The 26,190-nt window shown below is 42.4% G+C and overlaps 2 protein-coding genes across 2 annotated transcripts in view; one reads left to right on the forward strand and one right to left on the reverse strand.

Moving 5' to 3' along the window:
- ZMAT2 (zinc finger matrin-type 2) overlaps nucleotides 1–5,773 on the reverse strand; it is a 96,915-nt gene extending 91,142 nt beyond the window's left edge. The window contains exon 1 of the mRNA XM_085617798.1: nucleotides 5,638–5,773. Within this exon, the coding sequence (XP_085473924.1) occupies nucleotides 5,638–5,655 (18 nt within the window). The 5' untranslated portion in view covers nucleotides 5,656–5,773. The remainder of the gene's footprint in view (nucleotides 1–5,637) is intronic.
- A 460-nt stretch (nucleotides 5,774–6,233) lies between these two features.
- The window catches only part of LOC146810766 (histidine--tRNA ligase, cytoplasmic-like), a 127,742-nt gene continuing 107,785 nt past the window's right edge, over nucleotides 6,234–26,190 (forward strand). Inside the window, exons 1-3 of the mRNA XM_085617799.1 lie at nucleotides 6,234–6,936; nucleotides 23,670–23,759; nucleotides 23,968–24,087. Coding sequence (XP_085473925.1) covers nucleotides 6,826–6,936; nucleotides 23,670–23,759; nucleotides 23,968–24,087 — 321 coding nt within the window. The 5' untranslated portion in view covers nucleotides 6,234–6,825. The remainder of the gene's footprint in view (nucleotides 6,937–23,669; nucleotides 23,760–23,967; nucleotides 24,088–26,190) is intronic.

The following is a 26,190-nucleotide window of genomic DNA, read 5'->3' on the forward strand; positions in this document are numbered from 1 at the left end:
CGACCTTGGGGGATTTTAATTAATAATGGTGCTATCACGGCCTACTCCTCGCTGGTGTCTGAATACAATCTCCCTCAAGCTGATTTTTGTAAGTATTAACAAATACGGGACTACCTAACAAGAAGAGTAGAGGTAATGAATTTGGCTAGGAAAAGTAATTTGCTGGAGATATTAAGAAAGCACAGTAGGATTGGTAATCTAGATCAAAGCCTTATTGAACTACAAAGGGATGACCTCGAAGTACAGAATTCTAAATGTAATAATGAATTGAAGCAGGAAGGGGATATCCTGCAGGAATCAATTGTGGTGGCTGATAAACTTCTGATATCTTCCTGCTTAAATCACAATATTTTAAAACCTTATTTAATTTGTATTATACGCCCGCCAAAATAGCACGGGGGTTAAATGAGGGCAGACGCACGCGATGTGGAATAGAGCAAGCCGATAGTATCCATATGTTTTATGATTGTCCAGAGTTGAAGCAATGGATACCTAAAATGGAAGCCTTCCTGGAAGAGGTGACAGGGGAACAGATTGGGATTACCCCAAAGGTGATTATGTTGGGGCTACTGGATGATTCATTGATGGATCAGGGGGTATATCAATATAGATATCTTATTTTTATCTTTGTAGCAGTAGCTAGATTATGTATTGCATCATTATGGAGGGAGAAAGAGTCACCATCCTTTGAAATGTGGAGGGGCAGACTCTATGCAATATATAATTTAGAATTTACTTTGTATGCCTTAAAAGGGCTCCATAAGCGTAGACTAGGCATAAAAATATGGGGACGCTCACAGAGTATTTAAAATAATCATGATATAGCAAAGTGGTACGCCTTCTATGTATAGGATACAAGATTTGGTTGGCTCGAAGATTTGGCGAATAGATATGTATATTATAATGGCTTTTCCTCTGAATGAACTAGAAATGCTCTGAGGCAGATTGATTAGATAACGACCTTGCTTTTTTTTCTCTTTTTCTTTCTTTTTTTTCCTGTAATGTGGTATGTAATGTAATGATATGTATATTGTGCTCCCTCCTGATTTATTCCCTGTGTGTGAACAAAGCTTCTGTAAGTGTTTATTGAATGGCTATGGCTTACTAAAATAAATAAAAAAAAGTTTTTAAAAAGAACTACGCTGTACAAATAGCAAATTGAATAATGTAAAATTTAGAAGATACGCATTTCGATTTTACCTATTAGTCCAATGCAACATTAGAAATTTAGCCAATCATAAAAATGCAGCTTTTTCAACCGAACATAATGTTGCTCCTATAGGTAATGTCATAGCAACAAGAATGCAATGTTTTTTTAAGAATCACCAGCGGCAAAAGATTAAAAGATCCTATTCCTTCAGACAGTCAATCAGAAATGTGTGCAATGAAAATGAAGGCCTAATCACCCAGTCTAACTGAGAATATCTTGGAGATAATGCATTTAACAGAATAAGAAACAAATTAATTATAGCAAATTAAATATGTGTCTCACTTATTTGCTGGATAGAATGCTGCTTAATGATCTGTGAAAGCTGTATAGTTTTCAATGAACAACATAATATATCAACCAAGTATAAAAACTACTCAAAAGAGATTTACAACTAAAATGAACACTATATGTCAAATATGTACATACAATTACAAGTATGTATTTCTATAAGACAGCATAGTATGTAGAAATTGCGTAGTTCATTTAGAGCAAGTATGAATATCATCACAGCAAAATATGTATAATTAATTTCAGCCTTAAGTATGCCAGATGGGTCACTCTCTGTTTGGGATATCTAGGGGAAAAGAGTTGCTGGATTGTTCATAACACCAAACACTGAAGCTTAAATGGATGATGTAATTCATAGAAAAGTGACGAGGTAAAACTATACGAGTTGGGTGTAGCCCAGCCAAAAAAGCGGCATAAAAAGAGGATCAGCAGAGAAGAGCAGAGAGTACCAACAGTTGTTTGAAATACTGTGCATTACCTTTGTTTTCTATTGGTCTAAATTAATATTCTAACATTTTGCAAATAATAATACATTTGAAAGCAGACACACACAAAAAAAAAAAAAAATAGAAGTATTCCATTTTCATTTCAGCCACAAGAATCATAAGAGATTAAAGTTCGTCAAGTACACAAGTTCTGCAATCTTATGGCAGTGTGGTGTTGGACATAGATTATATGGGAGCCTGGGGCCCAACTCTTATACTACACTCCCACCACCCTACTCCCTGGTCTATCAATTGTCACACTTTTCACGTGACTAATGCCCATTTAATTTGTCACTGATGAACAGTAGTTCACTCACAAATTCTTTCATATCTTATAGCCAAATGTTATTTTAAGGATTGCGCCATCTTTAAAATGGGCTGGAAATGTATTTGCCAGACAGCAGTAAATTTGTGATCTTGAGAAAGCTTCCTAAGTTACCCTTTCTGATTTTTTTACTTCTCCTTTTCAATTGTATTCACTGCTTGAATGTTTCTGGAGTCAAGAAAACATTTCAATGAAGGGCCTCAAGTATCAAGCTACAGATGGCAAAACCCCACCAACTATTCATAGATGTTGCAAATAAAACTAAAACGTAGCCATACAGACATTTCTGACATGATTCAATGGTTTAAACAAGAACACTGTGACTTTTTTTTTTAAGTGAGTGTGTATAATATTTGCGTGTGTGTTAATAACGGTGCTAAAGGCCTAGGCATTAAGTATTTTTCACAAAACACTTGGAGTGTATTTTTCTCAAGCGTTTAGCCTTTAAAACATTTTGGTCTTGAAAATGGTGATGTGCACATTCAGCAAGCGTATAATATGAAGAACAAGCATTGGCATAGCCAATAGGACTCGTCTTTGGGACCTTGTAAGTGTTTAGCCATGCAACAGTTGCATAACTAAATACTTATAAGGTCCCAAAAGCGAGACCTATTACCTATGCAAAGCGGCCGTGAAAGTGATCGAGATCACGATCAAACATCAAAGCGGCCGTGCGGCCGCGAAAGTGAAAGTAATCGCGGTAAGTGTGGCGCGCGCGCCCTCGCACATGCACTGTAGCTCTAGGCTGGCCTGGTAGCACTTTTTGGAGCCCTCTCAATAAGTCTCGCCAGACCAGCGCATGCGCTGGGTCAGGCGAGACCTAATAATATGCTAAAATTACTTAAATGAAAGGTTACATAAAAAGCACAGTGACAAGATACATTCTTTTTCAGAGTACACATCTACTACAATTAACTGAGTTTCCGTTTCCAGACATACAAAGGTACAAACAAATATTGAAAGTGGTCACGGTCCATAAAAATTCAAGTAGTCTCATGTGAAGCGAAAGAAGATCGTCAATTCTTTTTTTTCTTTACAGTTGTGATTTTTCTTTGTGAACGGCAACTACTACCTCCGATGCCCAGGACATATTGTTTGGGGTCAAGGGTAACAAGTTTTCATGTGTATTTTGTCCTTGGGACAAGGAGGCCGAACCCCCTGCAGCACAAGCCCGTTGGCTGCCAGTTTTCAGTACCATATAATGGATCAGGGAAGGGCACTGTCTGCAGTTAAAGTAATATTTTTGTCCATATGTTAATGCTGTTCAAACTTGTATTTATGGTTCATTAATTGAAATCCTTTATTATTAGGGTGAGCGTTTTAAGTAAATGTTGTAAGCTCTGACTGCACTACCGACAGTGGTTCCAGTATAAAAATGTGTACACACGCTTTCAAAGTTCAGCAATATGAGGCTTTGTATAATGCTCCCAGAATGCTCACTGATTTGATGCAAACATTTGCAGAAGCTTGAAAGCAAGATTGATGATTCTTTGGTTTCAAAATAAAATGTTCATTAAAAAAATGAACGCAGGAAAAAAAACATTTCGCTAAACTACTCTAAAATTTCAGATACCATTTCTTTGCACCACATTTAGTAACGTGTTTATGCATTATGGTGTTTCCCAAAAATATTCATAATGGAAAATCAGCGTAACCAGTTTCAATAAGATTATGGGAAACAAAAATAAACAATCATTGGCAAAGCCAGTAGGTCTGAAATTGGTGGTCAGCATTTTAGTTTTGTCAATGTGCGACTTGTTTTGGCATTTTTTTGTAAAACCTTATTGGTGTGGGAGCTGCCTGACCCTCACAATTATAACAAACATTGGCACAAGCAAAAATTGTTTCTGGTATCAAAAAGCACACATTGCCACGGTAGTTTGTGGGCCGATATACTCCTTGTGAAAGCGCAGAATGCTGTCACGCACAGTGAAGCCATCCGATACAGAGAGAGAGAGACAGAATTTTAATAAACGCAAAAGGTCATAGTCAACGTCAGACCAAATTAACCCCTTCTGTGCCCATGACGAGCTGGACTCGTCATGGGCCGTGGTTGCGCTGTGCCCATGACGAGTCCAGCTCGTCATAAACCCCGCCCGCTAATGCAACGGCCGGCACAGGGCGGGGAAAGGGCGTGGCACACAAGGGGTTAAGGGCCCAATTATTAAAGAAAGCCTCAAAGGTGCACCCATGTTATATGTCCTTGCATTAAGTGCAGCTATATGGCTTTCGTGAATTCCCAAGAACTTACAGAAGTAGAATAGAAGAAATAGTATTCCTAGAAAATATTTGTGAACTGCATTTTAGCATGGGCAAATATGCATGTGTAGGTTTTCTCATGTGAAAATCTACGTGTTTACAAGTTTCCTTTCCCTCCAACCATATTTTTCCAACTCTGGAAGAAGGTTTACGTCTGCCATTGTCAAGAGTAAATTTCCAACATTTCTCAGTAGGGGAAACTATTAGAGAAGAGTTGAAGAAAACACTTAAAACATGCAAGTTAGTAGGTTTGCACAGACTCAAAAGGGCATCTAACTACCTTTCAGGACTGGTAGATTTATGAAGCAACCTGCCCCATGGATAAGTAGATATTTTATTAAATTCCACATCCGACTGCGAGCATCGCAATGCAAGGAAATATACTGCATTGGTTACTCACACAGGGCATGGAGCAAGTTTAAATCTCTCTACCATGCATGTGGGTAACAAAAATCAGAATGTGATTTTATAGGAAACAAATATGTACACTTTTAAAAGGGGCCAAAAAGAAAGTAGGCTATGCCCTCACATGAGGCAACATCAGAGATCACAACTTATTCCATGTCACTTATGAGTATATCAGACCTTTATTCTGGAATGTGTAGTTTTGATGGTTTCTGAATACATAACTAAGTATAACTTACTGTACACGACCGCATTCATTTGTGTGTTTAAATGCTTATCATCAAATGTCAGAGTAGCCAGGGGCAGCTTACAAACTTTACACAGTGCCACGCTGCAAATACCAGAAATGGCATGCACAAGGCGATAGCTAGACACAACATGTTCCTTATTAGCAGGCCACCCTAACTCTTACACTGCCAACCAAGGCACAGTCACTTTAACAGCCGGGTCCCATTGACTGCAAAGACGTCACCTTTTGACAGGCTAGACAGTCCTTTTTACCTACTCAGGTCCATTCACCCTACCAAACCCACACTTTTCTGCTCTTTCCCAAGGAACTTTCCAGTTTCAAATTCCGAGGAATACCCCCATCGGCCCAATCCCTTAAACCGCAGCGGCACTCAGCGATCCCTCATGCTTCTGTGGTCCAAAGATCGGATACCTACCCCGCTTCCCGAGGCCATCTTGAAGCTGTAGTAAACTGGCTCTAACACAAACAAGAGCCAGTAAAAGGAAAAACCAACGAGACTTCAGACAGCCGCAAGAGCGTCCTACTTCTTGCTCCTAGAAGTCATAGAAAAGGGACTATCAGAGCCGAGCAACGCCTCCCACCTACTAAATATTGTCGGTATTTAATTTGGCCATTCCAGGTTAGGCTCTCCAGTTGTAGTTTATGAAAGTAAACTGTCGCTTTGCCCGAATGCTGCAAGTAAAAAGATATACGTCCACATTTGAAAAATTGTGTTCTTTAGTGATATAGATCTTCATAATTCTGAAGTGATGGATTTTCCAAGTTTACGCTGTGCGATACTATAAGGAACTGTTATAATAATCATAGAATGTTGTCGTTTATTTGATTCACATAAAATTCCAAAAACAAAATACAGATTCCTGAACACATTACAACACTCTTGCATATCGCATAGGAAGATGTACGTTTCTTTCCTGGAAAGTTGTTCTTTACAGATTGAGTATATACTCTCTGTCAAGATGGCCACCAGCTTATCCGCCCGCTTTGTCTCGGTTATGCTTGAACTTCTTTGACTCCAGATAGGGGTGAAAAGTCAGCAGACAGCCGCAGTCTGAATACGTAGCTGCACGATTTTACTATTAAGTAGTGACCACCCTTGACCCTTCACGTTCAACAGGGCAGCCGGTTTCTTAGTTTGTTGGCCACCGTTTTATTTGCTTGGCTCCTGTTATTCTGCTTTGGATCTAATGTGTACCTGCTTCTCTCTTCTGAGTTTTTTGCTGCGGAATTTCTTGTTTGTTCTCGCAGTCTGTACTTCTGGTTTCTCGTCTTCTGTATTCTCTCCATCGTAGTTTTTCACCGTGTGGGTGTGTTACCAGCCCTGCTTCTTTATTCCTCCTATAGTGGTTTTCTGCTACGTAGTTTCTTTTTTTTTTTTTTGATTCCTTACATTCACTTTTTTACGTGGCTGCAACTTGGCAACTCAGCACTCCCCTTGCATTGGCATTTAAACTGTTAGGCTTTTATCATTGCTTTGTCTCTCAGTAAGCAGATCCGCTCTGCAGAGTTAGCAAAGCACGGATTATGTTATCTTTGAAAGTCTTTTTTTCTGCGTAATTTGGATGCCAAATGTTCTACAAGTCTAGCGGTAAATACTCGGACCATGAACTCTGTAAAGGCGCTTTCCGTGAAAGCTTTGGTTGCCTTTTCCAGTAAAAGTGTGCGTTTCACTTGTACGCCTATGCGCTGCATGTCCTGCCCTCCCAATAACCAGGTGAGCCGCTTTTTTCTGGGATATTTTCTGATCCATTTTGACATTGCATATCAGAACTATAGTGATCTTACTGGTTGTTTCATCCCTCTTCATTGTAACCCATTAAAGTGAAGTAACCAGTCTAGGCTGGCGCTGATCTGTGTTTACAAAGAACACTTATATGCGTTACGACATCGCACAATACTGCATGCCAGGTGTTTAACTCAAATTTCACAAATAGAACCAGAATTTCAAATTCATTTATTTATAATACGCGAACTGATCATTTGTGTTGAAAGGGAAGTTTTTGAAGTTATGATGGTCTATTTATCCTACAAGTATTATCAGAAGTGGCTTGTAGTATTTTATTCCAGTTGTACTATGGGGCTTTTTAATATAACGAGCAATCACATATGGAAAGGAATGGTAACGGCTATTCAGTGTTACTCATGGGCACACAAAATAGGAATGAAACCCCTTGAGGTCGAAGGCTTCTTTAGTGGATATACAAAGAAATGATGAATGCTTTAGATCACAAGCAACAATTTCTTATTGATTTCACTTTTGAGAAATTGCCATTCACATGTGTGTCTGTATGGTTAGGTATCTGTATATCGTAAACCTGGTTAGGAAGCAGCTGTGTGTGGTATAGGATATAATGAGAAATGTAGATGTGTGTATAAATAATAAGAGATTATCTGGAGGGAGCAGTCAAGAGTAAGGAAGCTTATGCCTCTTGGGTTTTTATATCTAATGAGTGCAGTACCTGGATACTTTAGCAGTAAGTAACATAAGGGGTACCCGTTGAAGACGTTGCTTTTAGTTATTGTCTGAAGTGCATGGGTGTTCTGTGAAGAGGCTGAAGGTGGTTTTGGATATAATTCCAGATTTTAAATATTTGTCTTCAAAAGGCTTGTCTCCTGGTAATTTTTTGAACCTGTCAATTCCAACTTAACACTGTCTTGACTATCTCTGCATTAAACTCTTGAGATGGCTAGCTTTTTTAGCCAGATTATGGCTGTACATTATTTGACCATGTTCAGTAAGGGATGCTGCTGTTGTTGAAGATGATGCAGTTTTGCAGAGATAGCCAGCGGGGTCATTCATGTGGGGTGATATAATATGATCACAATTCTTTAGTCCTTTGAAAGCACAATTATCAGTAGAGGAGCTGATGTTAATTAAGGGATGTGGTTGAGTATGGCTTAGACTGTGGTTTAGCAGTTCAATTGAGAAAGTATTGTTCTTTGTTTAATTGGAATGATAGCTGGCATAGGTTGCCTGGAACTTATTAGCATTTTGAGTTTTGTAGAAGAAATAGCTATTGATCATGAATGGGAGAGTTTTTAGCGTTTTCAGTGATTGCGGTCTGAAACTTTCAAGACCCATGTTGGTGAGCCATCCCTGAATTTGGACTTGGTTGTTGATGTTGCATGTCAGAATTAATTCTGTTTTCCTTGAACTGAGCCTGTTGGAAGACCCTCAATGGCAAAGCTTGGAATATAGCCGTCTACGCCAGGATTAACAAGTCTCTGCTCCGCAAACTCCAGACCATGCAGAACATCACAGCCAGACTTGTCCTCGGCACGAACACATCACCTGCGTAACCTCCACTGGCTCTCCATTGAGAAGAGAGTAACTTTCAAGCACGCCTACAAATGCCTCCACAACACCGGACCCCAATATTTCAACAATAGAATCTCCTTCCACGTACCCACAAGGAACCTACGATCGGGCGACCTCACTGAACCCCCGCACATCCGCAGAGCAAGAACGGGTGACAGAACCTTCTCCTACATCACGGCCAAGACCTGGAATGAGCTCTCAATTGGCATCAGATGCGCACCCACTCTGCACATCTACAGGAAGACCATCGAGACCTGGCTCTTCGACTGTCCGGAGCTCCCCCCATCGGGGGTGATGCGTCAAGCAGGGGCAGAGAGAAAAGAGGGGTCCCAAAACGCAAAACCCTCATGCATTTTCCATAGACCTCTTTAAGAAGCGTTACCGCAGAAACTGCTGAACAGAATTATACAAAAGTTGTCAGGAAGCTAGATCTTGGTCCGCAGATATTGTGCTTTTTGGGGATTTGGTATAAATCCATTCAGTAGTTTTTGAGAAATTAATGTGCAAAAAAAAGACTCTCAAGACTCTTGCTGGGGTACCAATTTAAAAATAGTGTTCTAATTGTCCATGGGAGATTTTTCCCTTGGCCCAGCTCACTCCTGCTAGAGTCAGAGTCCCGTGGGGATGAGCACTCTGATTCACTGCCAGCAACATTACAAAATCGTTTCTGGCAGCCAGTACTGGATTCGGGGACTTAGTCCCCTGTCCTGAACTTGTATAAAATGTTTTTTTTAAAGTATAAAGGGGCAAGGAAGAAATACGATAGGGCCACTTCTTAAATTAAAAGGGGCCCGCCCTGATCCTTTTGTGGCCCAGGGTACCCCATCCCCCAAGGCCAGTTCACTTGCTGTGTCCCGGAAAGCCAACCCAGTGATACAACAGTTTGCCTGCCCACACAGGCTTTGCAGGGAAACTTGTGCATGCTCCTTAATGGCGGGAGCATTTTCAAATCTTCTGCCAAATGGGAGCAAGCACATACTCTGCTCCATGCAGGCAGGAGCTTAAAAAAAATGCTCCAGCTGGCTGGGAACAGACTTGTCTTCTGTTTCCTAGCCCACACTAATGCAGACAGGGAAAGAGAACAACAAAACAACAAATTGCTCCCACTCAGAGAGAGCAGCATAAATAGCTGCTCCATCCGGGTGGAAGCAATGCTGTTCCCGCAGCATGACCCACCCCCACCCTGGTCCCCAACATCCAGGGGTATCCAACCTTTTCTGTACTGAGAGCTACTTATCGTCAATGAAACGCATTGAGAGCCACTCATATTATTGGTGTTGTTAAATTTCAATTTTATTATATATATATATATATATATATATATATATATATATATATTCACTGAAAAAACCATAGGTTTCACACATGTTATAGTTAGCTGTACATTTCACGCGTAAAAAACCAATGAAATTCCCCCGTTATAGTTAGTGCAGGCAACTATAACTCACGCGACCGCAATCCTCTGCTGATGCTAATACTGTATTTAGACACTTATTTGCCCATGTCTTCTTCCATTAAATTTTAGCTATACATATATTACAAATATTTTTTTTTTCATAAAGACACATATGTCATCAGCAGAGGATTGCGGTCGCGTGAGTTATAGTTGCCTGCACTAACTATAACGGGGGAATTTCATTGGTTTTTTACGAGTGAAATGTACAGCTAACTATAACATGTGTGAAACCTATGGTTTTTTCAGTGAATTTGCAAGGTTTTTTAAATGCTAATTCCTAACTATAACGTGTGTGAAACCTATGGTTTTTTCAGTGAATTTGTACGGTTTTTTAAATGCTAAGTTACTTTACGCCATTCGTGGCGTGCGCGCCCAGTTAACGCAGTTCGTTCCGTGCGCGCACGGTGCGCTTCGCGCACCGTGCGCGCACAGTGAGCACGCGGTGCGCTTCGCGCACCGCGCGCCCACTTTACGCAGTTAGTGCCGTGCATGCACGGTGGTCACGCGGTGCGCTGCGTGCACCGCGTGCCCACGTTATGCGGGATGGGCCATGTACGCACGATGCGCTTCGCGCACCGTGCGCACATGGGGGACATATTATGCGCATCTTTGTAAAATGTATTTTTTGTTAATTTGTATCAAGTAATATGCCATGCACAAATGGTGCCCTTCGGGGCATTTGGTGGGGAGAATGTGGATAATTTTGTTTTAAAATTTTTTTTGCCGTACGCGTACGGTAAGCGTAATCGGCGATTTTCCGAAAAAAAAAAAAAAATTTTTTTTGGGCTTGGGGGTTGTTTGGGGACCCCTATATCAATGCTGGGTGGTTAGGATCGCAAGAAACTGCCTCTTTAGACATTTTTTGTCTTCGTTTTTGCTGCCCAACACAGAGAGCGAGAGAGAAAATGGCAGCCGCCGCTTCCTGGTTTCGACCGATTCGAATGTTTACTAAGATCTAAGAGCCAATCAAAATCGCGCTCGCGCACGCCACCGTACGCGTACGGTAAGCTTACGGTAAGCGCACCGTAAGCTGCCACAGATATATATATTGATTTAAAGGCTATTTTCTCAGAATCTACTGAACAGATTTACACCAAACCTACAAAAGGCACTTCCTTGACCTGAGGACTACCTCTCTGCCAAATTTCAAGTAATTCTGTTCAGCCGTTCGGGCTGTAGCTGTGTCTAAAGGTCCTATGGAAAAATGCATGGGAAAAACGTGTTTTGGGACCCCCCTTTTATCTCAGCCCCCGCTTGACGAATCCCCCCGAGACTTTCAGGGTAGGAGCGGAGCGTAGCGCCCCACCTATTTTGAAAAATTCGCGAGGATTCGTCGACCGGCGCCAAAGTTATTCAAAATAGAATGTTGCGGATTTCCTATGGAAACGTGGTCCTAACTATAACTACCTACTGGCGACCGCCAGTAGGTAATATATATATATATATATATATATATATTCACTGAAAAAACCATAGGTTTCACACATGTTATAGTTAGCGGAAATTTTACTGATAAAAAACCAATGAAATTCCCCCGTTATAGTTAGTGCAGGCAACTATAACTCACGCGACCGCAATCCTCTGCTGATGCTAATACTGTATTTAGACACTTATTTGCCCATGTCTTCTTCCATACATTTTTAGCTATACATATATTACAAATATTTTTTTTTCATAAAGACACATATGTCATCAGCAGAAGATTGCGGTCGCGTGAGTTATAGTTGCCTGCACTAACTATAACGGGGGAATTTCATTGGTTTTTTATCAGTAAAATTTCCGCTAACTATAACATGTGTGAAACCTATGGTTTTTTCAGTGAATTTGCAAGGTTTTTTAAATGCTAATTCCTAACTATAACGTGTGTGAAACCTATGGTTTTTTCAGTGAATTTGTACGTTTTTTTAAATGCTAAGTTACTTTACGCCATTCGTGGCGTGCGCGCCCACTTAACGCAGTTCGTTCCGTGCGCGCACGGTGCGCTTCGCGCACCGTGCGCGCACAGTGAGCACGCGGTGCGCTTCGCGCACCGCGCGCCCACTTTACGCAGTTAGTGCCGTGCACGCACGGTGGGCACGCAGTGCGATGACAAAGCAAGAAAGCACGTCAACAAATCTGTTTCTGCTTTCCTCCGTGACTATGGTATGGGTGCCATTTACCACAACAACTTGCGTTATGACATGCAAGACATTTATAGAGGAGATGGTGTGCACTTCAATGATGAAGGGAACAGAGTCTTCCTCTTGAACCTTAGACTCTGCATCGGTACTTACTTGTAGGTACCACTAAAAAATCATTTCATAAACACAACGGCTAATATCTAAACACTTAAATCTGATTTTCATTTTTTTTTTTTTTTTTTTTTTTTTTTTCCTACCGTACGCTTACCGTAAGCTTACCGTACGCGTACCCCGTGATTTTTTTTAAAATCAATAAATGTTTTCTTTGTACTTTTCTGTCCTTCTTTGACCCCCTTACAAATGTTAGGGGGTCTGTAACTCTCCTCATTGCCCCCTTTCCTTGTTTTCACTCTTTTTTTTCAGAGTGAAATACACAAAATGGCGGCCGCCGCTTCCTGGTTTCGGCCGATTCGAATGTTTACTAAGATCTAAGAGCCAATCAGAATCGCGCTCGCGCACGCCACCGTACGCTTACCGTAAGCGTACGGTAAGCGTACCGTAAGCGGGCTCAGATATATATATTGATTTAAAGGCTATTTTCTCAGAATCTACTGAACAGATTTACACCAAACCTACAAAAGGCACTTCCTTGACCTAGGGACTACCTCTCTGCCAAATTTTGAGTAATTCTGTTCAGCCGTTCGGGCTGTAGCTCGTTCTAAAGGTCCTATGGAAAAATGCATGGGAAAAACGCGTTTTGGGACCCCCCTTTTATCTCAGCCCCCGCTTGACGGATCCCCCCGAGACTTTCAGGGTAGGAGCGGAGCGTAGCGCCCCACCTATTTTGAGAAATTCGCGAGGATTCGTCGACCGGCGCCAAAGTTATTCAAAATAGAATGTTGAGGTTTTCCTATGGAAACGTGGTCCTAACTATAACTACCTACTGGCGACCGCCAGTAGGTAATATATATATATATATATATTTCATTCAACCAAGCAAAAGCTTTCTAATTTAATAATTTGGGCTGCACACAGGTGACATACTCAGAGGTACCTGAAGAGCTACAGTAGATTACGAGCTACTGGTATTTTGTGCAAAACTGTGGACTCTTCTTGGATAAATACATAGGCGAGGTTCAATTCTGGCCTTGATGCTCAAGATATTCAACGTCTGTTCCAAAATGAATGCCCTACTACGGACAGCTTTTATTTTTCTCAAACCTTTCACAGTCACTGAACCTATTTTGAGAACTGCAGTTGATATGAGTAGAAAAGTGGGTACTGTAAACAGTGTGTACTGTGTTGAGATAGGTACTCTGTACCACACTGTTTGTAGACAATGACATTCTCATGAGAAATTCACCACAGAGTATTGAAAAGTTTCTATGAAGAACAGTGTACACTCTATGCAACACTTGTAAAAAAAATAAAAATCTTTAAAGTGCTAAAGATTATATTACTTGCAGCTTTCATACTGTGGTGAAAACTTTACAGATAACCCATCTTGTGAAGCAAAAGAAGCACATGTACATAAGTTAGTCCCTGGTGTACACAGTCTTCTATGTAATGTAGACATTGTCATGCTGAGTCGATTCCATCTATTAATTCTAGGCTGTTTACAATACTTAGTATTTACTATGTAGAAGTTTTGCCCTGTTGAGTACTTTTTCTTCAGAACTAGAAAACTTGTGGAACATACTGGACCCAAGCGTCAACTGTTATCTGCATTCAGTTACTTTTCAATACAAAGATTTGTAACATGTTCAATACCTCTGCACTCCTTTGATGCATTTGAAGCACATGCGTTTTGTAAACATTTATAGTCATTAGCTGGTAACAACAGGCTGTACAAAATTATGTAGAAAAGTAATATGGTAGCTACGCACCACTATGTAAACTATAAAACAGACTAACACACTCATTGGATGATGTCTTCAGTAATGTCATCAATTCTTTGATTTGAGATGTCATCAGTGATGTCATAGAACATATCATGAGGGATGTAATTTGAGGATTCGAGGTCATGAGCAGTGCATGGTGGGGCGCAAGTTATAGTTCGGTTTGCAAACTATAACTCGTGAAGTTCCGTGGTTTTTTGTTTTTTTTGTTTTTGTTCAAAACCTAAATGTTGTCATTGGCAGATTCACCTAACTATAATGTTGCATTAATCGTTGTTTTTTCAGTAAAAAAATAAATATATATTCAGATTTTGCTTCGCCCCTCTATTGCCTGGGGTACAGTCGGTTCACTTCAGCCGTTGGTTTTCCTGACTATGCGTGGCTGCACTCAGCCCTTGCACAATGTGCATGTCTGCACAATAAGTAGTCCCCTTCATTGTTAGAGGCTACATGTGCAGTGTGTGTTTTTAAATAATGTATATATATTTGCCTTTATACCTTCATATAAAAATAATTCACCAACAAGATAAGCATTGGCAATGTCAAAAGATAAACATTCAAAGCCCAACCTATTGGCTTTGCCAGTGCTCATTTAAAAGCTTGTGTGACCCCCCTAAAGTAGACGTTCTTCATCTTACTAAATTATTCTTTTTGTGATAGTTTTCGTTTTTCTTTTCTGGCCCTTGTGAAAGCTTTTTTTTTTTTTGCGTTGTTTAAAAGCAAAAATGGTGTACAGTCTAAACAAATTCCACACCCTCTGTGCTTTGCTGTTCCTAGTGTTCCATGGCAAGCTTTAACAACGAACAGAAAAGAAGGACATGTGACCACATCAGATATATAGTACATAAGTAAATAGTATTAATAAATACTATAAGTAAAAGCAGAAAAGCATATACTTAAAATAGTTTCAGATAGCGTAGCATAGACATCAAGTTTCCTACATTTGTCTGCGCTCCCGATCTTAAGTGTGGTTATTTCTGGCACCATGGATGCCTGCCACCAGTGGGTGTAAGGTCCGCTTACACTACTTCAAACAATGTTGGAATTAAAAGTTGAAGTAGACAGGATCTATTGGGAACCATGTTCAGGAGCTTTATACATTTTTCTAAAACAGTTCCAATTTTTTTTCTTCAAAAACAGCCTTTCCTGGATGTTTAATGCTGACCTTGAGTTGCCTCAGTCTGAAAGGGAAGGAGTGGGCTTTCTTTACTGTCACCTGACAGAAGGGACAGACAGAAAAAAGCAAGCCTTAACTCCAAGGTGCCTGTTACCTGAAAGAAATGTAAAGGTGTGTGTGAGAAAGTGCCATCTTTCTTGCATGGTATGCCCCCACTTTTTGCTGAATTGCTGAATGTACTTTGACTGAGTGTGCCCTGGACTCCTGCCAATCAGGTGCCCAGGGCCTATGTTCCTTCCCTAAAACAAAACAAACCCAAATTGGCAAACCCTGGCCACATGTCAGCCCCTGGTAAATGGTACCCTAAGTACCCAGGGCTTTGTGACCAAGGAAGGCCTCTAAGAGCTGCAGCACTCCTTGTGCCACCCTTAGAGGCCCTGTACCCTTACACACACACACACTGCCTTTGCAGGCTGAGTGTTTGGGTGCAAGACAAAAACAAAGTCGACATGGCACACATCCCTGTGTGCCATGCCCATCACCTACACTGCCATGGCATACATCAGTCACCCCTCTAGCTGGGTGCCTTATGCCAATGGTGTGGGCACAGGAGCAAGAGCCCTGTGCCCCTACAGTGCCCAGGTCCATTCCTGAGCCCTGTTAGTGCAGTGCTGCCATTTAAGAGTACATGGTGCTGAGAGCTCGTCAAACACCAGCTCCACAGCACCATAATGGCAACACTAGAAACTGAGAAGTTTGGTATCAAACTTCTCAGCACATTAAACCCACACTGATGCCAGTGTGGGATTTAATGTACCCAGCACCCCAGAGGGCATCTTAGAGGTGCCCCCTCGAACCTAACCTACAAATCTACGTCTGCTCTGAGGCTGCCTAGGCTGCCAAGCAGCAGACATGTTGCTGGACCCCTGGGTAGGAGAGCCCCTGCTCTCCTGGTCCTGCAACAATGCACATACTGGGCGAGGTGCTAAATCTCCTCCCCCAGGATGGGCAGGGGGAAGCTTCAAAGGCATGCCGCCTCTGTGAGCTTCCCCAGGCCCCTGCAGCCCCCCACTCTGGCGGTAAGCTTTGGCCAGAAACCCCAAATAAGGAATGGGGATGTGTCAGCCTGCCAACCCCACCCCTCTGGTGGGGGAGGCGAGGTGAAGCACATCTCCGGGCTCTCGCCATCTTGAAGATGGGGAGCCCTACCCTATCAGGACTAGGCTACTGCCCCCCTCCCACAGGAGAGAGGCAGGATAGGGGGTGTACCCACCCCAGGACGGGGACCCATTGGTCCCTGCCCTTCACCTACCTGTAACGCCCCTAAACTAGTATTTAGGGGCACCCTGAACCTTCTTTCCCCAGATTCCAGATTCAAAACTACGAAGAGCAAGAAGAAAGAAGACCTGCCCTGCAGCTGCTGAAAAGAGGAAGACACCAACTGCTTTGGCCCCAGCCCTACCGGCCTGTCGACCCTCAAACCTGCTCCTGCTCCAGCCCAGCATCTCTTGTGGCTAGCAACCTCACCAACCCCGGAGGACCTGGCTACCTTTTGGCTCTAAGCCCCTGGGACTCCCATGAGTAGAGGCTCTACTCGAAACCTATCTCTAACCCCTGGCAGCAGCCCGGAACCGCGAACCCAGCACACTCTGCACCAGCCGAGCCTGGCCAGTGCCGGAGTGAACAAAGACTCTGAGGATGACCCCACGGCGACTGTGACCCCGAGTCCGGCACCCAAGGACCTCCCTCGACACTCCTGAAGAAGCCTGCAGCCTCAGAACCAGGTGCCCCCCCCACCGCGATCAACAGAGGGTAAGATTTCCCGACACCTAAAGGCACCCCTGCACGCGGCGCCCCACGGCCCCTGTGCCCAATCCCTGGGTACCTACCTATCCTCCCAACTACCCAACTTACCTCTCGAAGTGGTGGTGGCACCTGAAGAGTCCTCGTCCCCGAGCTTGCAGTCTTTTTCTAAACCGGAGATTTCCCATTGAAATCCATTGAGCGCCCGAAGGCTCAAAAGGCCTCTGCACCCAGCCGCCCGAGTGGCCCTGGCAGTGAAAACTCTACACCTACCTACTTCCCCACTTGCCCTGAGTAAGTGACCAGGAGCCCAGCTCCCACAGCCGCGTGGCTTACCAGTCAGCAGCCACCAAACAAGGCCCCCCTATCCCTCATAGGATAACATTGGGCCTAACTCTCTCTGCACCCGGCCGCCCTAGAGCTGCTGAGGGTGAACCAACTGTACCTACCTGACCCTGGGAGACCCCTGAGTCTGTGCCCAGAACCTAAACTCTGCCAGTCGAGTACTTGCCCTTAAACCGCAAACTCTATTTTCCTCATAGGGTAACATTGACTGGCTTTTTCCTGAAATTTCTTCTAAGTGTGGACTTTTCAAATCTTCAAATATTCACCAAAAATCAACCGAGTGACAAAAACGAATTTACTCCCCTGCTCTTAGGTGAGCTCCCAGTGCTGGATCTTGGTGCCCAGCATTGACTCTGAAAAATACCTACAACTGTACTTACCCTTCGCTCAATTTTCTTCCATAGGGAATCATTGACTGTTTTCTCTGAAATATTTTCTGTGTCAACTTTTAAAATAGCTAAATATTAGTTAAAAATCATTACAGTACTTAAGTCGACTTTCATCACTTGATTCTGAGAACTGACCCAGGACTGAATCTAGGATCCAGTCCTGGAATTCCAAAAGTAATCTAAAAAGTAATCTGTTGCAAATAACTTGAATTTACCATTGAGCTCAGTGTATTGTTGTGTTTAAAAATAGAGTTGCCTACTGCAACCATTTGTACCTGTTTACTAAAGTCTATTTATATGAAACATCTACTGTTCAGAAAGTATATTTTAACTCCAAGTGTTGGTTCTAAAACAAAACAAACATATAATTTTTATATATATAAACCATTGGCCTAGAGTTCAGTTATTGAGTGTGTGAAACCATTTGCTGACTGAGTGTGTACAATAAATGCTTTACACTGTCCTCTGGTACTGCCTTACTGCTCGACCAAGCTACCACTTTAGAGAGTAAGGTTATACCTAAATTTAACCTCTGTCAAACCCTGGGGGACTGTGGACTCTGTACACCCTGTACCTATTAAGGAACAATATAAACAGAGCCACTTTCTCACAGTGTGCAATTAATAATCAGCAAATCTAAAGGCTGCTTGGGAGCCAGCATAGACCTTAATTGCTAGAGTCATGTGAAGCTGTAAAGTGACAAAGAGTTATTCTTTTTTAAAGGCACCTTAGTATTGTACCTGTTTTGGAGTATGTCGTTTAAATGGAAAACTATTTAAAAAAAAGTTGCTCTAGGTATAGTCTGATTGCGTATTAATACAAATATAACGTTTGAAATACTGGAAGCATTGAAATACTGAGTCTTTTTTTCACATTTTAAGGCAGTATTTCTTGAACTGTGTGTACCCGGTCTTTTACTATGTGTAACACATGTTTAGGTCTAGCGTTAACCAAGACATTTTGATTTAACTGAAATGTATTTATGAGGGCCCAGCAGTTTCCCCAACAATAATGTTTTGTAAAAATATGACACAAACCAGCATTGACAAAGCCAAAAGGCTGACAGTCAACGCCAGACCTATTGCCTGTTGCTTATTTAATTTGTAGCAGACTATCTTAAACTGTATGTCACTCGTTTTTTTTTTTAACTAATGACTTACTGTAAGAAAAAAGGTTATTATTTCGGGTGATCATCATCCACTAGAAGGAATAATAGCAGTATTGTGTCAGGGCGAACCCTCAGTCACTAAGGTAACCTGAGCTAGTCCCCCTAGTAGTTATGGCATAGAGCAGACAGGCTTAACTAGGGCAATGTGTAAGTACTCCTGCAATACCAAAACAGTAATAAAGTCAAAACGCCAAATAATAAGAATCCCATACTGAACTAGAAAAATAGAGAAATATTTAATAAATTAAATAACAGCAAAAAAAGCAGTAATGGGAACTGGAGATATGACTTTTTAAAGTTTATGTAAAAATACTGGCAATAACCATTAAGTGCCAATGATAGACCATGAGTGCAGTAGATCAGGCCCAAGGTGCTATATCAGTCCAACCACGATGGAGCGCTGGTGGATACCCAAAGTGGGTTTGACTTTCTGACTTTTTTATGGAGGTCTAAATCTTCCTTCGGGTCAAGCCTGAAGTTGCATCAAAATCTGACCTCTGTTGAGTCTGATCTCCCGACGCTCTGGATGTCTTGGAAGTCCAAAACGTTTCTGAGTTCCACCTTTTCAGGTTTTCTGGAACAGTTCCTCTAGTTTTCTTCTAAGGCTCACATTACTCCGAGATAGCACTTGGGGGCCAGGACTCACCCCAGCAGAGACCACCAGCAAAATCCAATCCAGGCTCGGTTGTTACTGATTGACTTGTAACTTCAGGAGAAAGGCCTCTTGTAGCTCATTGTGTCCCTGTACCCTCACAAGAAGTCTGCCCACTGACTCTCGGAATCCACTTCATTGACCTGGGTACATGAGGGAGCAGACCCAGTCCTTCAGTGCTCCTCTCAGGTCAGAGCAAGCCGGGTCCAGTCCTTATCTGCTCTTCTGCAGGTTTAGAAAGTGTTCTGAGTAGTGTTCCTTGAGGTGCCACATTTATGGTTGACTACCACAGTCAGGCTACACATGGTAGGCCTGCCTGAAGCCATGTTTTACAAACCCACTGTGTGGATGGCACAATAGGTGCTCCAGTCCACAGGTGGCATTTAACTTCCAGGCCCTGGGTATATTTTCTAAGCCATATACTAGGGACTTATGGGCAAGTTAAATATGTCAATCAGAGATAGTTAGCTTGACCACGTTTACAGTGAGAGCACAGGCACTTTACTCCTATTTAGTAGGGGTATCGGTACACAGAATTCTATGTTTAGCAAAAAGAGGGTCCAGAAAAATGTGAAAATTCTGTGGTGACCTTACAGAAAAGACCAAGTTCCTACACTTGCATTTTCACTATGCTTTCTGTCGCAAGTTGGGTCATCATAGCCCTATAAATACATGTCCAGATTCAGTAATGCACCAATCAGGGTTCAAATCTGCAACTCTCCGGTTACACTGCAAATATCTAAAGTGATCGCTTTTACCAGTTGAGCTTTTTTACCAGAGCAATGTATTTCCCCTAGGTTAATTTAACTTGCATTTATTTTTCATGTACATTGTGTGCATAATATGACATGTAAATGAAAGGCCAACAAAATAGTGCAAAATTACTCCAGCGAGTCTGAAATTAAAAACCTGGGACTTACTGGACCTGACTGGGTTTTTGGCATTATTGTCATCTATAAGGTCAGGCCCGCCAAGAGACCCTCTTCCCCTGTGCAGCTCAGCACCTTAGATCCAGACATCCTTCAGCTAGTGCTGGGACTCCTTAATTCTTCCTTAATGGAGGGGCAGGTACCACAGGCATTGAAACATGCCTTGGTTCGGCCTTTCCCGTAGACCCGGACACCTGGGGCAACTACAACCAGCCTCAATGCTTTCTGTCATGGCTAAAGTCATGGAGAAGCATGTCAACAGACAACTCTCCAGTTTTATTGAGGCCCAGGACTGCCTACACCCTTTACAAACAGGATTTAGGAAGGGAGACTGTACAGAATCCACCCTTCTAGGAGTCGCAGAACATCTCAGACGGCTCCTGGATGTGGGCGAGACGGTTGCGCTGATTCTTCTTGATGTCAGCGCAGCATGCAATACTGTGTCTCATGAGATTCTCCTAAAGAGACTGGCTGAGGTGAGACTCCATGGTATAGCCCTCTCCGGGGTGACATCCTTTTTAAAGGAGTGCTTGTTTCAGGTGATCTCAGCAAGTACCTCTCCGAGTGACACGCCCTTGCTGCAGGAGTCCCTCAAGGTTCAGCCCTAAGTCCAGCACTGTTTAACATCTATATGCGTCCTTTGGAAGACGTAGTGGATAGTTGTGGACTCACTTTATTTTCAGATGTAGGTGACCAGCAGATCATTTTCTCCCTGTCAACTACCTGAATTACAATTCTGAGGCACTGAACTGCATGGGCGTGGTCGCGGGCTGGATGAACCACTATTCAATAAAATGAACTTAGACCGAGGTACTGGGAAAAGATCCGGTGAAGGTGGGGTCCCCTACATTGGCCGGAGACCCTGGGTCCCCTGCCGGAGCCAGCTACCAAGGTTAAGAACCCTGGATTCATGCTGGAAAAGGAGCTATCCATGCGACCACAGGTGTCAAAGATGGCTGCCACCTGTTTTGCTGTCCTGAAATGCCTTGCGTTGGCCTTTCTCCACTCAAAGGACGGTAATCCACACACTTAGTATGGCAAGACTGGACTACGTTAATGTGCTTCATCTGGGGGCGTATAAAGCCTGCCTCAGACAATTACTAGTTGTCCAGAATTTGGCAGCCAAAATGTTATACAGACTTCCGAAAAGCAGTTCCACCTCGCACCTCCATCGCGATCTCTGTTGGTTTGAAGTGGAGAAGCGAATTCAGTTTAAAACCTTGTGCTATTTGCACAGAACAAGAGCAGAGGCTGGTCCAAGATATCTTTATGAATGTTCTAGACCCTATCATCTGACATGTCCTTAGCGCTCCAGCAGACTTTCCCTCAGTATGGTTCCCAGAGTGAGACGTACCATCATTGGAGGCTGGTCTTTTGCATACCTGGGCCCCAAGTTGTGGAACGCTCTCCCAGAGCAATTGAGAGGCTGTTCCTCATTTACGATCTTCCGCAGACAACTAAAGACGTGGTTGTTTTAATTTAAAGTGACATGGACAGACCCAACCTATTGTGAAAGTGCCAAGAAACCCCTAGTGGGTAGCTGTGCACTATATCAAATTGTCATAATAATAGTTATAGAATATTTTGTTCTTTTTTAGCCTTGTCTCTGAGCGCCCCCACTCAATGAGCCTGCACCCAGTGTTCCTAGGATTACATTCCCATAGTTTTTATGCACTTCACCACTAATTACAGGTGACTATTTTCAATACAACGCGCTTCTAATTTAATCGGCACTGAAACAGTACCAAGTTATAACACCCCTTGTCTTTATGTTTACTGGTGTAGCTACTGAAATCATTCAACGAAAATTCTTATTTTAAAAACCTTTAGGTAATTGCCAGTTGACTTTTAATAGTTCTTTGCAGTCTCCTGAGATCCCGGCATTGAATAGTCGGAGGGAGGACATCCAATTAATTTATCAGAACAGGACAGCCACCCCTTTTTAGCTTTTTAGGTTGAGCCTGGACACTGCTCTGCGAGGCATGCTGCATTCCGGTATAGAATACAAGCTCCGCCCGTTTTCCACCCATCTTTTCAGTTTGCTCCTAATACTGTCTGTTCGAAATCGTTGCTTTTGATTGATAAACAGGCTTAGTAGTCCCTCCTTGGTACCGCCTTGTCTGCATTTGTATCCTCCCATGAGGAATGGACTTTTTACTTGTGTTGTTACACAGTCTGCGTTATCAAACCTATGAGCACTATTTTATTTAATGATTTAAAATTCTGCCAATGACGTACAGCACGCCGCCTGCTTTTATATTTTTAATAGTAATGTATTCTGCTTCAACTATAGCAGGCACGCTTATTTATTTAATTTACAGCCCGGTAGAGGGCGCCCTACAGAACCTTTCTTTCTTTCTTTCGTGAAAGTGCCCTATACGGTGCTTTCAATTTAATCTTGGCCACACCCCTTTCTTTAGACGCTGCTCACTGTTTAACCATTAAAGTGGTCTCGCATTTGTGAGAGTTTGACCAGTTGGCATTATGAATAACAATGCATTTCATATGTGTGGTGCTTTTAAAAAAACAAATAGAAGGCATTATCATTTATAACTCCAATAGCTTAAACTCTCGCAAATGCGAGATCTATTGCATTGAAAATGCTTGTTACTACTAGTTGATAGTTCAGATTCATCATTTGTACGTTCCTTCTGCGATAATGTAACTACGTTTGGCGTTGATTTATCAATCGTAAACTTGGTTGAATCTCATTCACAAAGTCTGTCTTCTAGTTATTAACGAAGCACAGCCATTTTCAATCATTGGAGGCTTGCTTTTCGGGTTGGACCAGATAACGAGTTAAACAAAAATTATTACCGATGAGTTTGCTGCACTGAATTCATCTAAATTGGATCAATCGACCACTCCATTTGTTAGCCACATTTTTAACTTATCTTTCACTCCAAGGGATAATCTTCTATTATTAAATATAAAGGCACCATAGAAAGCAACTGCTCCTTCTACAAGTTGCCCAATCTAATCGGTACTGGGAAAGTGTCTGCTATTTGCGTCTTGGAGAATAACCATAACATGTTTGATGCCAGGACCCCACCCTGCTCGTAAGTCGCTTGTATAATTATAGTAGTGAATTAAATTGCTCCAAGTGTATCAGTTAATTAAGGAGAAGTCTAAAAACGTACATTCGCATGCGTGGCCTTTGGATGAGTGTGTCTTGGGTCTGTTCCTGTCTTTTGACTTTTACAATGGTGGTCTGACTTTCTCATTTTATTACATTTTGGTTTTTCTGACAGTCTCCAGTAGAGGCCTCAAAGCAGCTAGAATGGAAGGCTCCACTGGGAAAGGATGAAGCAAAACTGAACTTTGTTCTGAAGACACCAAAGGTACTGCCCCACACCTTATCTGATGTTTTAAACCCAAAATGAAGTTATTGTGGCCATTGTTTTTGCAAATGTCCGTGCGGTGCTGAACCCAATGAATCACCACTGCTAGTACGCGAACTGCTCCTGGAAATGATTCCGTTCTTCTTGGTGGCTCTGCCCGAAGGCCTGCTTTACTGCTGCATTATACTTGTTTTGTTTTTGATGACAGGGCACAAGAGACTACCATCCCAAGCAGATGGCAATCCGGGAGCGCATCTTTAACATCATCATCAGCTGCTTCAAGCGCCATGGAGCCCAGACCATCGACACCCCCGTTTTTGAGCTGAAGGTGAGATGCGTCGTGAAGTGTGGCAGAGTGGCACATCTCCCACGATTTGTGCTAGAAACACTGATTGGTGGGAAAATTAAAATCCTTCTCTGCAAGGCCCTATCTCTGGTGTACCTGGCCTCCAAGGTCGAGTCCTATGTCGTGTGAAAGTTCCCCTTGATATAGCCTAGTTCTGCTGGTTAGAGGTCCATACCCATGTAAAATACAAGGCCGTCACTGGGGCAGTCATAAAATCTCCTTTCCTGTCTTCAATACTTGATATGTGCACATTTGCAGAACGTTTGAAATACCAGTTTTTCACCTAGTAATTTCCACCACAGACCCTACCCACTGGGTCGAACTGTACCTACTACAAGCTAAACATACATTGAGATGTACACCGACTCATCATTTGATTTACAGAGGCCAGCGCCAAAGTGAAAATGTCCTTTGCTGGCATCCATTGTTTAAACCTCGCCCCTGCTCCGCTCTCAGCTCCGCCGGGCGCTTGTTAGTTTTGTTTCCATTATTCCCATTCTGTTAGATTTGCCCTGGCTTCCTATTAACTAAAGCATTCAGTCGAAAGTCTGTTGCATAACTTTACTGGCGCTCGGCCCTACACAGTGTATCTGTCATCATTTCTCTTGATTGCTTGGAAACCAAGAACTTCCCCAAAGAAAGGTCTCAGCCCTCGTGAATTTTCGATATTCAGTCATTCAAAATTCTCACCCCACGCTTTTTCAGCAACTGCCAGTCAATTGGCGAGATCCTGGTAAAAACCTTTTTAAAATCACCCTATTATGTAGACCATTCATATCCCTCTTATTCGTTAATTCCGAGGCATTATGTATCCAATAGGATGGGTTTCTTTCTTCTCTGTATGTATGGCAGGTACTATGCATGTATGGACCGGTACCTCTATAGTGGGTGCCTAGCTGGGTGGTACCAGAGCACTAACACCTAGCAGAAGCTTTGCTGTACGGTTCAGGCTCGTCTAGAGTGAGACAGGTAGGATGTGGGCTCTTATCTGGGGTGGTAGATCACTTTGTGAAGAGTTGTCTTAAGTTTCTTTCTAATATGCAGGAGGGTTGGAGCTGTTATGATGCTGTTGGTTATTATGTTCTAGGTCCTAGAGGCATAGGTGAAGAAGCCCTTCATTTTTGTTGTTGTTGCTGTTTTTGCTTTTTTGTTATTTCCCCTTTTGTGATTAATTTATGGGATGTGCTTAACTTCTGGGCGCGTTTGTGTTTAAGAAATGTGACAAATGTTTACATTTTGCTTAACAGTGCACATAGTCTCTGGCCCTTTCAGAAACTCTGACGCAGGCGGGTTCTTAGAATTCTGAAACGCTGTGTCCACCACCACCCTTTGCTTTTAGTTTTGCCCCAGGCAGGTCTCAGAAAGCTCCGATGTAGTTGCCAAAAGGCTTTTAAATGGATGTTGGAGGATAAGGACACAAAATACGCACTGTTCAAACAAGACTGTAAGTAGACTATGGTCAGGCTAAAAAGCTATAGGCAATGTTTGGTTGGAGCAAGAACCGGCCAGAGACGGAAAAGACAGGATTTACAAATTGGCGCCAAACATGTGAAGTAAACCTGCTAAGAGTCAATGGTTGTCCTTGTTCTCTGGAAACAGTCTTGTGTTCTAACCTCAGTGATTCTCCTGTAAGTCTCCAATTCAGCAGCAGGTGTTAGAATTCCCAGGCCTGCTCACAAACAACAAATAGTGAACAACCACAGTTAAACATAAATGGACCCTTTTATTAATGAAACACGTTTCTTTAAAGCAAATGTTCAAATGTGGCGTGCTGAAATGTTAGTTTGTAATCTCGCTGCCTTGCATCTAATTGGAGCCTGGGGGCTTATTTTAACCTCCTGCTTTTGCTGAGTCTGGTTCATTGCTTATTTTGAAGTCAAAAAGCTGCTTCCTTTTTGGAAATAAAGACCTCTTAGTTAAGTTCTGCCTCCAAGGAACCAACGATGCTTTCTATCATCAAGGCTAAGTTTTGAAGTCTTCAAAATCGTGACATGCCAACAGCTTTTCTCTGCCATTCCCAATCCAAATTACCACTTTCAGTCGTAGAGATAATGTTCGATCTCACCAGTTGTTGCTCACCTTTCG

This window comes from Triturus cristatus, chromosome 7, assembly GCF_964204655.1.
Source record: "Triturus cristatus chromosome 7, aTriCri1.1, whole genome shotgun sequence".
Lineage (NCBI taxonomy): Eukaryota > Metazoa > Chordata > Amphibia > Caudata > Salamandridae > Triturus > Triturus cristatus.